This window comes from Boleophthalmus pectinirostris, unplaced genomic scaffold, assembly GCF_026225935.1.
Source record: "Boleophthalmus pectinirostris isolate CB_2022bp ecotype Guang Dong unplaced genomic scaffold, ASM2622593v1 HiC_scaffold_13, whole genome shotgun sequence".
Classification (NCBI taxonomy): domain Eukaryota; kingdom Metazoa; phylum Chordata; class Actinopteri; order Gobiiformes; family Gobiidae; genus Boleophthalmus; species Boleophthalmus pectinirostris.
The window spans coordinates 16,917,255-16,931,231 of NW_026571036.1; the positions used below are offsets into that span (position 1 = coordinate 16,917,255).

The 13,977-nt window shown below is 38.9% G+C and overlaps 2 protein-coding genes, 1 non-coding gene and 1 pseudogene across 3 annotated transcripts in view; all 4 read left to right on the forward strand.

Moving 5' to 3' along the window:
- Window positions 1–697: 697 nt before the first annotated feature.
- On the forward strand, window positions 698–2,896 carry stx11b.1 (syntaxin 11b, tandem duplicate 1). Its single transcript, XM_020918532.2, has 2 exons — window positions 698–835; window positions 1,578–2,896. The coding sequence occupies exon 2, from the start codon at window positions 1,585–1,587 to the stop codon at window positions 2,485–2,487; it is 903 nt and encodes a 300-aa protein (XP_020774191.1). The 5' UTR covers window positions 698–835; window positions 1,578–1,584; the 3' UTR covers window positions 2,488–2,896.
- A 103-nt stretch (window positions 2,897–2,999) lies between these two features.
- LOC110156012 (syntaxin-11-like) lies at window positions 3,000–4,958 on the forward strand (annotated as a pseudogene).
- Window positions 4,959–5,888: 930 nt separating this feature from the next.
- trnal-uaa (transfer RNA leucine (anticodon UAA)) lies at window positions 5,889–5,971 on the forward strand. Its single transcript has one exon. It is a non-coding gene; the product is annotated as a tRNA-Leu (tRNA).
- Window positions 5,972–7,096: 1,125 nt separating this feature from the next.
- LOC110168858 (dystrophin) overlaps window positions 7,097–13,977 on the forward strand; it is a 184,188-nt gene continuing 177,307 nt past the window's right edge. Inside the window, 2 exon segments of the mRNA XM_020934382.2 lie at window positions 7,097–7,486; window positions 8,688–8,829. Coding sequence (XP_020790041.2) covers window positions 8,757–8,829 — 73 coding nt within the window. The 5' untranslated portion in view covers window positions 7,097–7,486; window positions 8,688–8,756.

Consider the following 13,977-nt stretch of genomic DNA (forward strand, 5'->3'; position numbering starts at 1 on the left):
CTAAACATGTTCTCTAATGTCGTTACTACGCTAAATGTCGCATCCCTTCCATAACACGTATAGCCTAGTTAATAATGCATACTTTATCGAAATATGATGCATGCTATAACATATGTGTAGCGTAAGTTAAGAACTTCATTGAAAAAAAAAAAAAAATAAAAAATACACCACACTATAATATAGGCCTGTTATGCTTATTAATTTTTTTCCGGACGTATTTGAAAGCAGCTGCATAATGCTTCTTGTTTCTGAAGCGGAGTGATATAGGCTTTTACTATCAGCCAATGTGAAATTTAAGATAAGATATTACAGTGAATTCTCATACTAAGTACACAGAGCTTTTAAAATATCAGTGACTGTTTGGTGTGGCAAAGAGGCGTGGCTCAGAAAACGTGACCGAGACTAAGGGTTCGTGATAACACTAGACACACACAAAAAACGGAACTCTTTAACAGCAAAATGTATGTGTAACAGTATAACAAGTAAAATATGTTCATTATATCCATATAAAAGCGTCTTCCCTATACTTCCATCTAGCACACTGGCGCCCCTGAGTGTCAGTGTCAGTAGAGTGCGTGCCCGATCCAAACTGACCGGGCTTCATTCCAGGAGACACTTAACAGATGCAAGAGAAAGGGGTGGCATCATAATCAGACGAGCTTGGGGACCAGTTTGAGCTCCAAAGATAGCTCCATTACGCACGATGGCTACATTGCTGCTACTCTTTGCGCAGAGAAGTCAACAGTAGGATGTTGTTGTGGGAGCTCTGACGTCTGCATTCACATAACTAAGTCAAGTCAAATTCATCTGTCTGTGGGGAAAGGGAAAAAAACAGGTATGGTGATTTTCTTTTCATTTTTTACAATAAAAATTACATGAGACTGTGGATAGTGATTTATGGCTGGGAAAAATTCCTGTCCCAAACTTAGCAGATTTCCTTTATTATAATAGGCCATTGACCTGAATAGTGTTAATGTTGGTGATCCTGGTGTCAGTGCCCTACATTCTACTAAATATTGTTTTATTTTCTGGTAACATGTCACAACAAAATATACACATCCAAAATAAAAATATATATACCAGACTTGCAATACAGCATTATATTTGTGCCTGTTTGATTGGATTTATTAAAGTAAGATTTTAATCAAAAAGCCAGAAGTCAAGTGAATATCTCAGCAGATACGTCAGATGGGTCACAAGCTAAAACAACTGGTTTGGTAAGGAGCTACACCTTGAGTTATTCTCCAAGGAACCCGTTCTACCAGTAAAGAGTGCTGTACAAGAAGGAAGACTCAAAGTATATGATATTTTAAGATTTAAGGTGTGTAGCAGGACATGGAAACACATATGTGATGATAATTATCTTGAATATTGGAGTATGGAATAGGGAATTCTTAAGTCAAGGAGAAGAAATTAAAAGCAAAAAAATTATATGAGCAGAATTGGAAGGTTTTAGAAGGTTTTTGAGTGAAAAAATATTGCTGATAATTTGATTTAACACATCTTATCGGTTCTATTTTACACATCTAATAAAAGAAGGTCTACACCTTGACACTAAACCTAATTCCTTCCCTTAGTGCAACCATGAGGGACCGCCTGAGCCACCTCCAGGAGATGCAGTCCAATGGGCACGTGGAGCAGATGGAGTACACCGAATCTGTCACCGGCGACGCTTTCAGCAACGTGGATCTGGAGGAGGACATGCAACACGAGGCCATAGTGTACGACAACAGCCCTGCCCTATCCGAAGTCTTTGCCCAGTCCCAGGAAATCCACAGAGACATCCAGCTCATCCGTCTGGAAGTGAAGCGACTCCGGGAGCAGAATTCTCGAATCCTCCAAGGCACCTCCACTATGAGCATAATCAAAAGAGACTCCAACGCCATAGGGGCTGATATCAAAAGCAAAGCTGAGAAGGTGCTATCCCATCTACAAACTATGGATGGAACTGCTCACAAGTTGGAAGAGCAGTACGGAGCTAACTCAGCAGTCACCAGAATCGCGAGAACCCAGTATGCTTGTCTTAGCAACGGCTTTCGTGATGCCATGTTCGACTACAACGAAGCAGAAATGAGCCATAGGGAAAACTGCAAAGCCCAGATTCAAAGGCAGATGGAGATAGTGGGGCGTGAGGTAACGGGTGACGAGGTGGAGGAGATGATCGAGACAGGACAGTGGAACATCTTCACCGACAACCTTCTGAGTGAAGGTAAGACGGCCCGCTCAGCTCTGTCCCAAATCGAGAAGCGCCACCAGGAGTTGTTGGATTTAGAGAGCAGAATTCAAAACATACATGAGATTTTTCTAGATATTGCCCTGCTGGTAGAAGAGCAGGGGCCAATGATCACATCCATCCAAACGAATGTACAGAAAACTGATGAGCACATACAAGGTGCTTTGGTTAAACTGGGACGCGCCAAGAAACATGACAGAAACAACCCATTTAAAAAGATGTTCTGTGGCTGCTTTCCATGCTTCAACTCATAATGCACCTTGAAGGCTTTGGAAAATAGTCTCTTTTATTGTTGAACTCCTAGGTGGAAAGATTTTATTTGGAGTAATTTTATTTTTTTATATTTCTGGTGGCCTACCTTTTGCAACTTTCTTTATAAATACAAACATGAACATAGAGTAATGCAACATAAATGTGATTCTATTTCTCACAATATTTTTCTACTGATGTGCCTTTCTTCTATACTAAAATGCCATGGAATAATAATGTAATGTAATAATGTGCAATATTGAATAAATAAAAAAATAAATAAATTATTAGCTCACTTTGAAAAAAAGGATACATAATTTATGTTTAGTGAAGGAAAAAAATTAAAGCATTGTATGAAAATGTAAACGTTGCTTATTTATCTTGCATTTACAATGTTTTGCATTATATTATGTCATACAAACATAAATAAAAAAAATGCAGCTTGTTTTTGTCAACTTAATGAAAACTACCACATAAATTGTCAGAACTCTAATGCCTAATGTGTCCTGAATGCAGCTCCATACAGTCTAATGTCATTAGTCTCCCAACTCAAATCAGCTGGCCCAGTCCAGAAGCATTACCTTTTTACTTTTATCTCTGTAGTTGGTATTTTTCTTAATCACTGAAAAGATTTTTGTGCACTTGCAAATACTTGGAATACTGGAATAAACACACACAAAAAAGAAGAAAAAACCTGAAGAAAGTACAATGTGGTTTGGTGGGAGGGCTAACTTGTGTTTGCAGTCACCTGGGAGGAGGAAAGGGCAGTGGTCACAAAGGACCCAGCACAGTCTTTGACACAGTCTGCAGATGCTCGTATCACTGAAGCTTTGTAAGTAAGATTGTTGTCCCCAAAAAGGATAACACTGGACTTTGGATACAGAAACTACAAGTGGATATCAGAAAAGGTACAATTTTGCAATTTCTGCAACTTTCTCAATCATGACAAGATTGATTTTTCTTTCCAAAAGCTACATAGTATAACCCATATGTTGATTTAGCCTGGACATGTTTTTAGAAACATAGTGGACTTTGTATTCTGCACAATAACAGCTATCAAAGACATTTTTTGATGTACATTGAGCATCACTATAAAGTAAATGCATAAAAGTAGTCAGACAACCACATTGCAAGTGTCCTTCCTTGTTCCTGCATTCCATCTTTGCATTGTTGTGGGCACCTTTCCTTCTTGTTCAACCTCTTTTATCACACCTGACACTTTTCCCCACCCATTCTAACCTGCTTGCACACTCTTCCTCCCTCTGGATCACTGACCCAAGAAGGTAACCTGTCCTGTGCATTCTCTGTCTTCATATATGACCCTCTTTGATTAACTTTTTTAAAATTTCTTTTTCAAGATTAAGGAAAGATGCGGGACTTGATGGAGAGGCTGCACACTGTCCATGAGGAGCAGGAGGCAGAGTATTATCAACCTGAAGATGAGACTGATATTGGGGAGGTGATGTACTCTCAAGAGGCTGTGGTGTTTGATACTCCCTCTGCTCTTGATCAGATCCTCAAAGAAGCTCTTGCTGTTCGAAAAGAAATATCAGTGCTTCATTTTGAGGTGGAGCGTTTATGTGCCCACAATGAGCGCTTTGGCACATCTGTACGCCGTCTTACTTTGTTGAAAGAGACTCAGACTCCATCGCCCGGGGCATTGTCCAAAGAGGAGAGGCTCTCTATGCGCGTATACAAGACCTGGGTAAGAACAGCAGGCAGCTACAGGAGACAGAGGGCCCATACAAAGCAGTCAGTCGCATTGCCAAAACCCAGTATGACACTTTAACACATGCCTTCCATACTGTCATGAGTGATTACAATAAAGCGGAGATGATTCAGAGGAGTATGTGCTGTGGGAGGATCAAGAGACATGCTTCTATCATGGGGACTGAGCTCACAGACCAGCAGTTGGATGAGCTTGTGGATAAAGGGGGAGAGGGCTGGGCAGAGTTCTCCCAGAGTCTGCAAACTCAGGGGGCGCGCTCATCCCGCTGGGCTCTAAAGGAGATCCAAGGCAGGCACAAGGAGCTGCTGGAGCTGGAGTCAAGACTCAAACAAGTGCACGATCTTTTCCTACAAATGGCCATCCTGGTGGAGGAGCAGGGTAGCATGCTTAACAATATCGAAGCCAATGTTAATAGCACCCAGGAATGTGTAGATAGAATTAATGTGCAGATGAAGAAGGCATTAAAATATAAGAAAAAGAATCCCTTCCTTCAGTGTTGTCCCTGCTTGCCATGTTGGAGACAAAGCAAAACCTGAAAGCCAGAACTGAAAAGATGACATTTTTAGCTATTGGGATTTGATTACGTATTGTGCATGCCTAGAGGCTGGACACTTCTGTGGACAAGATGTCTTCATCCTTAGATGAGTGCTCTTTTATAGACTGAATTTCATACTTCATGTAATGTTTCAACTTTTAAAAAAAGTTTTCATTTCTGTTTAAAAAAAAATAAATTGTATTTTAAAGTAATATGCACTAGAAAATTTAACACTTAACTCACAGGCCTAGGCTACTGGTTGCAGGGCTCATTATTATTTACTCTATTCATCTTGCCACAATGAAAACACTGAATCACTTTTTACACAAGTCTGCTCTTTTCTACACTGTTTTGGCAGTGATAAACTAAATATTTTATAAATTGTTAAATTGTTTTGTTATAACATTTTTCTTTATTTCACAACGTTGATAAACTATGGGTGGTTCAACTGTACATTTTCTAATACACCGCTGGATGGCAGCAAACGTCCACAGACTCGCGTCTCCTCCACAGATCGTCTGTGCTCCTGTCGCTGCCTGTTCGTTCTGTAGCTTGTAGCGGAGCACAGAAATACACACAAGAGGAGGCGGCACCATCTCTAAAGTTTCAGCTGACTTTATTTGGAAACTTCACCACGACACAATAACTGTATCAGTTCTGTTGCACGCGGTTTCAGTTGGTTTATTCATTTACATTGTGCACCATAATGCTATTTGTGCAGATTTTTCTTTTCGTTTGTGCATGTATCTACTTTTAATTTGACATTCGCTTGGCTACATGAGCACATGCTAACATTCAACGCTAGCCGAAAGCTACCAGCTAATGCTAACTGTGCCAGGCAACTGCGTGATAAAATGCTCCTGTTCAATTTGTGATGATAATTTGTAATCTCTAAATGATAATAACGAATTAGTGTCTCTTTATAAAGCTAACCCTGCAGCAATGTACGATTTTAAATATATTACTTGTGTGTTAGTGCACGTGCCGCTGTGCCGATAAGCGCATTTACGTTATTTACAAAAGACGTATTTGTCCTTGTTACTGTTGAAAACTGTGACACTCGTATCTATAAAATACATTGAAACATATGTGGTATTTATTCACTATTTTGTAGATAGAATGGGGGGAGAGATGGTGTATGTACCAGGATGGCCGAGTGGTTAAGGCGTTGGACTTAAGATCCAATGGACATATGTCCGCGTGGGTTCGAACCCCACTCCTGGTAGCTTCCTTTTGACGTATTTCTCTGTCAGAAAACGGCAGATGGATACAAAACTCACGTACAAGCGTTATGTTGTGATGGCGTGAGTGAAATCTGCACAAACAAGTAGATATAAAGTCGCTTTTTATTTGATGAACATGTCACTTAATGATGTAATTTCGATTCACGACAGAAGAGGGCAGTAAAATATTCCAAATGCTCTGGTTGGTTGAAGCGTGAGCAGAACGTTCAATCTGTTCTGTTTTTTCTCAATCTCAATGTCACTCCATGGGCTATCATACATTGGGGCCTACAATAAACTCGAATGTCTAGTTTCCAAAGGATGAATAAAATTACTGAATGAAATTTAACCTTTAATAATACCAACAAGTACCAAAAAATGAATGAAAATACCAAAAGTCATTACTATATGCGTTCACAACATGGATCAGGATCTTATAAAATTCCATATTAGACTTAATGAGACTTGGTAATCAGCTTTTCAATAAACACACAAAACACCACTTATTTACTTGAGACGATTTATAGCCTAATTATGTGAAAATGAGCTGCCTTTATGGCTCAAGTTCTCATCCCCATCCTGATGTAGAGATTTAAGATCTGCACTAAAGTCTTTTGTCAACCACTGCTTTAATCAATGCAATTTTACTTACTTTGATGTGCAGCGTGAATCACTTTGCTCACTCTTTGTTTTGATGGTCCGGGCAGATGTTGTCCATAGATGTCTTTTTTGGGTCAAATCAGACATTGTTAATGTCAAATAAATCTATAGTTTTGGCGCTGTAGTGGGTCCCACTCCTTCGATCACGTGACACCAACCACGCCATGTTTCCATCTCCGCGTCAGGAAAGTTTTTACAGCCAGAGGGGATAGTCTGAGACCCTTGTCAATTTACCGATAAAACATGAATACATCCGGTTTAAAACGTCAAATTATAATGAATAACACTGCAAAGAAAGAAGCTCCTTATTTAATAAGGAGAGGATTGCGTTATATTTTATACATTCAGCAGTGTCACTATTTGCGTATTTCTCCATGACCACCATCTCTAAAGAAAATTGATGTAGCTTTCAGTTTTATTTTGAAGAGTATCTCGTCGCACAAACATGAACGATTGCCCAACTTGACGTCGCCGCAAGAAGCAAGGAGAGTCAAGCAACAGGAACAAAGTTGTGGGACCTTTGATACAATCGTGGAGTGTACTCGTGAAATGTAAAATCCGCATGTAGTGGAAACGCAGGTGAACTAACAACACACACCTGAGGAGGAATCTGAGTTGCGTGGGCCGTTCTTTTCGGTGCAGTGGACGGAGCGTTAGGAGCGTTTTGGCACACTGTGGGATGCGCTTTTCTCGGACCAAATTACAGTTTAAAGGAACACCTCCAAACTCGCCCAAAAATGGCTTAAGTAACTACTTGATGCATCCTTCTTTTACAAAGTTTTGGATCTTGCGTAGCAAAACGTCTGGATTTGTGTAGAGGGGAACACGTCCCGGGGTCCCTCGGTGACAGCAAAGAGGTTTGTGATTTGTTTTTTTTTACGTAGACGGTAAAGTCTCGTGCAAAAATATGACTTCATTAAAACTGTAAAGTTTGTTTCCTGGATGAATGCCTTTAACATGGATTGATTCTGGTGTACGCCTTAGCGAGAAGTTACTAAGCTGTTGTGAAACTTAAAGTCATACCTCAGAAGTAGAATATTAACTACAAAAAGTTTACATGGAGTTAGAGCTTGAACTAGGCTACATGCAAACACGTTTTTAGAAAAACATGTCATGGTTTTCTCTTTCAAATCATTTAGACTAATCTTGCTTTAATTAAGATTTAAGATATAATTTCTTTAGAGTTGTACAAAACAAAGCCAGGGTGGTGCTATCCTCAATACAATGTTATGGTTGATGGTGAGCGGTTGTCTTCGGTTCTCTTATTTTTAGATCTTGCATCATCCTTTAAGAACTGTGACTGACTATTGACTGCAAGATAAAGGGTCCATAAACTCCTTTCATGGTAAAGGCAGTCTATTGTGGGACTGGACAGAATTTGAACGCACCATACAAGTCTAAACACTCGGGCATGAATCCATTTGTTAGAAAGCTTGCCAAGCTGCATGCACTTTGTCATGTTGACCTTTATACTAGAGGTCAATGTCAGATGTAAAGCAAGCAAATGAATTTGTTTTACGTGTTCAACAAAGGCAAGATTTACAAAACAGTATCCCTACATTATTCTGCAAAACTAACAAAGAGTACTCATGCATAAAATAAAAGTGGAACAGCTGGAACTCTGGGCATTTGGTCATACCTGAGCTTCTTTTTATTCATATAATTTTATATATCACAGTTCACTGATTAACATAGACAGATGTGTGAATATACCTTGCATGTAGTTGTCATCACCTCTTTTCATAACAAGATCTAATGAAGCTTCTTTTAATTAACAGAGCAAAATGTCACTTTATTGTTATTACAACTTTGTTACATGGCTACATGGCTTATGATGTATTGTCTTCATTTAGTTTTGATTGCACTGTGCAAAATGGGATTAGTGCTTTCAGACAGATGTTGGGAGGTGTCAGGGAGTTGTTTGTTTATAAGGAGTGTTGACATTCATTCAACTCTATTATTTAGTTAGCCGCAACATTTACCAAATGTGGGCGCCACTTATGCTCCAATGAATTTAAATCACGGCAAATAAAACGTTTGATATGTTTTCCCTTTCAGGTGGAGAAAGATTTAGTTGGGCCAAACACTACATTTTCTAACACCGACATCTTGGATTAATTGAATGCCATGGCAACGCAGGGCAACACTGCAGAAGGAGGAACGGACGACGAGTTTAACGACATCATCAAGTGCAGATCTGGTACGTCAATCTTGTATCAAGGAGATACAAGCTTATGCACTCATCTTTCAACTAAATTTTGTCATCACGCTTGCCTCACAAATGGTTGCTAGGAATCCAAATATTGGGTTTACTGATATCCTGATAACAAGTCATAGTCACCATTTTTGTCTTCAGTTAAATAATGCATTACTACTGTTAGGCGCTTGTGTGGTACGTGCGTATTATCAGCAGTCGGTGTGAAAGGAAACTCTGATGTTGCCAGAAATCCTGTTGTGCATGGTTAACCTCAGTTCCCATGGTGGCCACTGTAGAGACAGGGCCAACGCAAGTAACAAAGGCACAGTGAGAACAGGAGATGGTCGGTTGTAATGTGCTGCCTTGGAGAAAAGGAAAGTAACAGTAAAGGTGGCCAATGGCAGTAGAGGTGGTGAAAGACAAGAATGTAGGCATGGCTTTATAAAGGCCACACCCAGACGAGCTTTCTCAGCAGATCATTGCATAGGTTAATCTTTTGTAGACGACACCCGCACACACAGCAAGTTTGAGAAGAGCACTATGAACTCATATTAGTTTAAAGATTAGCTTAGTAGCACACTCTACCCAATTCAATCATAAAATCTTTGCTTTTTTTTAAAGGGCCCATATTAGTCTATTTTCTGATCTCTGTTATAATGTTGTTTCCTCATCAAAAACATACTTGGAGTTGTGTTTTGTTCTTCTCTCAAACACAAAACACTAATCTGTTACGTTTTTAAACTTCGTACACCTTCATTAAAATCATTTGGATTATTTCAGCCCTTGAATTGCCAATCTTTACTGAACTAAAGGGAAAAGCAGTTAACATGAAAACTACAGTTTCATGACATGACAAGGTGGAACAGAACTTTTTGAGCTTTGGAGATGTAGATAATTATAAAAGAAGGTTACTCAAACATGCGTGAAACAAACAAAACACAACTCCAGGCTTAAAACTCATAAGAATCCATTTTGTCCAATGTACGACCTATAAAAACATTTTCATACACTTTCATAAACTTATTGCAAAATGTGTTTAGATGGAAATTCCTCCTTGTTTGGGTATTATACAATACTGAAGATCTTCATATGCAATGTCTCCCTGCACAACCACCCAGAATGCCACAGAGACCTGGCAGAGTCTGTGCCAAGAATTCCACTGCTCCGATGGAGTTAGCAATTTAACAACGCTCGTCTCCAAACCACAATCCTTTTCGAACACACATCACATTCAAGTTATATAGCATCCAGAAAGTCTTCATTTTGTAATATGAATCGAGGACAATTTTGCACGCAATGTTGCAATATCAAAACAAAAATGCATGAAGAGTTTTGTATTGCAATTATAGGGAGTCTGGTCAGTAGAGGCAGGTGAGAGTGGAGGAGAGGTGGGAGTATGTTTTCTCAGCTGCTAAAGCACATTGACAGAAGCATTAATGAACTTGGTCTTGCGCACTTACCCTTTACAACAGTGTGGTGTGTTAAAATAAATGGTACCTTCTAGCATCTTACTTATCGAAACCACTAAATGAATATCCCAGTCTCCCCAGATTCTGTAGCATTTGGGTATAGTTACTAGTGTGTGTAACTGCCGAAGTAAGGACATTAGTCAAGTACTACCACTGCACAGTTCAAAGACATGCACACTTGCACTTGCAGGAATCCGAGGTGCTGCTGTCAGGTTTTCCAGATGTTAAGGTTGTTATGTAACTCCATAATTGACTGCAAAGGGTCAAACGTATATATTGTGCTTACAGCAAAATGGAAAAAAACAAACCAAAATAAAACAAAACATGAAAAATTTAGGCAACTGACACAGACTTTTTATTATTCTGCCAATATAATGTTAATACTAAACTGTTAAACTTTATGTTTTAGCTGAATTGGTCAACGACTTCAGCTTCTCTCAGTGTTTCTCTGTCACTGCAGTGACCTATCTACCAAAGTGTCCAGCATGTTCATTCAAAACCACACTACAGGAAATCCATCCAATGTTTGGTTAGCGTTTGCCTTAGACTTGTGTCCCCTTACCTCACCGGTCCTGCCCCTCCCTCTGTTCACCTATTCAAGTATGGAGACCAGTGTGAAAGGTCAGATATCACCCATCTTGTTTTGGCTGTTGTTTAACCGCTATGACCCATTTTCTCACACGTTTATTTGTCACTTGAGAGCCTCACTAAAGGGGCATGTTCAGGTTACTCAACCTAAGCTTCTCGATCCATTTCCCCATTGTTTATGTTGTACGTACCATGCCGACTCTCTTACTTGAGTTGTTCAGTTTTGTGCCATGCATGTGTGCACTAATGTTGGATGTTGAAACAAACTATGCTGTCTCTTTGGATAGGAATGCAGCTGGAGTTCGGGAGTGGTTAGATTTATGTCACCCTACTTGCTCAGCTACCTGTGACAAATCTATTATTTCTTAAATGTTTGTATTGCAACAGGGTGGACATGATTTCAGTGGCAGTCTAGCATTTGTTGTACACCTTATCTTTAATTTTCACCTTGTCAAGTTTTTGGTCAAGGATTAAAGTGGACTACTCAGTTATGGAAAAATGTGTTTAATGTCTTAGAAAATTATAAAAACGCCATGCTTTTCAGTTTCAGTTAGTTGTGGTGATGATGCATAGGCGGGCGGTTGTCATAAAAATGCTTAAAATGTAATGGAGGGTAACATGACAGTGTATTATTATTAAATTGATTGATTCATAAAAGCAATTACATGAAAAAATGGGTGTGCTTTGGTTGTCTCTTCTGAAGAACAAAAAGCAGACATTCAGGGTTTACTATTTAAGGGTTAACTAGTCTGGAGGTGTGTTAAATAGTTGTAACTGCATAACACAGGGCAAAGAAGCACATGCACATGATTGAGTTGCCACTTTTCTTTTGTGTTTTCATTGTTTCTGCTACACCTGCTATGGTTAGCTGGAATCGTTCTTTTGGTGTAGTATTAGCAAAATTCTGTTTAAATTAACACTGCTGTTGAACAAAATGGCATTTTGTGAGAATTTTTGTGCAGAATATTTATCTGTTGTACATCCATTATCTGCATCACCAACCATTCACAAACCATTATTTCTAATTATTTATCCTTTTACTTACACTTAATTGAAAACCACCCATGAGCCATCATAATAACAGCTTGTTTTCTTGCTTCCTTGACTTCATGCCACCTTTATGTTCTGTTGAATGGAGGAACAGCACGCCTCCTATGGGAATGCTGCTTGTGTTGTGCAGTTATAAATATCCAATAGCCTCTTTACTAGCTATAGCTCACTCCAACAGCTCGGAAAGTGGGTGGAAAATAGAAGCTGGAACTTTTGGGAATGGAAACTGTGGCTCAAAACGTCACCCTTGGGTGGAGTTGACTGTGGGACCCAGTGCCTCAGCCTTGTGAGTGTTCTTTCAGTATAACTCCACTCCACCCATTCTACATGACATTTAAACTTGTGGACTGAGTTGAAAATTATCTGTCTTGTCTACTCTTGAGGTTGTAAAATGAGTACACTACATCTTCTTCTGTGCACTCGCCTTAAAGAGTTGCCTACTGTGAGACCTGCTCATTAGAACTACAAATCCCTGTTGGCAAATCTTACCTTCTGACCTCTCGCATGACAGGATTTACCACAACAAAAAATAGGCTGAGGCCCAGACACAGTCTAGATTAACTCTTTAAGACTAGACGGGCACTTCGAAATCCATGCTTCTCATAGCTGGTTGATCTATATATAAAGCAAAGCATACCTATAGAGGCCCATAGAAAAACAGTCCATTGATTAAACATGTTTTCGTTTTATAGTCTGCTAAATTGTAACACTAAATAATAATTCATGAAACGTATACACTCAGGACACTTTACATTGAAATTAGTCCGTAGTGTGCTGTAATTTGTTTAATATTTCATATATTGGTTTCATACTACATTAGTTGGGTAAAAGGGAGAGAGAAAGAAAGAGAGATACTTTATTGACCCTGAGGGAAATTCAAGTTTTGCTGCAGCAAAAAAAAAAAGTATACAAACAAAACAAGCAATATGCGATTTGGGATTTATGTTTTCATAGTAGTTCAGTATGCTCATATTAGACATTCAAGAAAGGACAACAATTTCGGAAAAATACAAGAATTAATTGCATTTTTGACATGTTTGTAGAGGTCTAAATAACAATGTAAGCAGGTTTTGTTCATAATATGTCACATTTAGTTGTTTGCGCAGGAAATTATGCTGCTTAAAGTTGCAGTGTTTGTGATCTGCTAATCATGATCACTGAAATTGAGATTTTGAACTTATATATCAATCCAGCAATTTGTAGGCCCATTGCTGGACCCTGACTGGACTTTTACTTATTGTGCAAAAGTTTTAATGAATAAAGGATGACACTGTATTTTAGTATTTTGTCAACAACACGGGACCTTCTTTTGGTCCATTCTGGTTGATGTAGATCTGGAAAGTCCCTCTTGGTCCACTGCCTGTGACTGGCCTCACCCTGACTCCACTTCATTCCTCTCAGTGATTCTAAAGCAGCTGTAGTGACGTCTATAGAACATATCATTTTACTTAACTCAGAGGTTACTAGGGAGGAAAATTATTTTAAAAGAATGCATATTTTGTAATTTTTTTGCTTGTGGTAATGGTATATGACATGAATTGAACAGTATTGAATTGTATTGAATTTTAATTAATATATATGTTTACATATACCAGTATATGAATCCATCAATGTTGGGCAAGCATAATCAAAGTCTCAGTTCTGTCACTGTCAACAAATTATTATTATTTATTAGTACGTTTTTGTTATTAGTCCTGTCATTAGTTACAATGGGGTGGTCCTTCTCACCTCCCGATGGGCCCTACTACCACCAAACCCCCCTTGCAACTCTACTTCCTCTTTCACTCTTTCTCTACCTCCATCATCAGTTTCTTCCTGTTCCTGTTTACGTAATGTTTGTTTTTCTTTCTTTGTGTCAAACGTTTTTAAGATGAATAAAAGTAGATGGTGGTCATTGCGAAAGCGTAACTATTTTAGGAAGAAAGGAAAACAGGAGCAGAATTTAGGTAAGTGCATGAGAATATACTGTGCTAATGTAAAGTTCACAGTAGTAAATTTAGACGTCTGCTACTAATACTTATCACAGATAGTACGCTTTATCTTT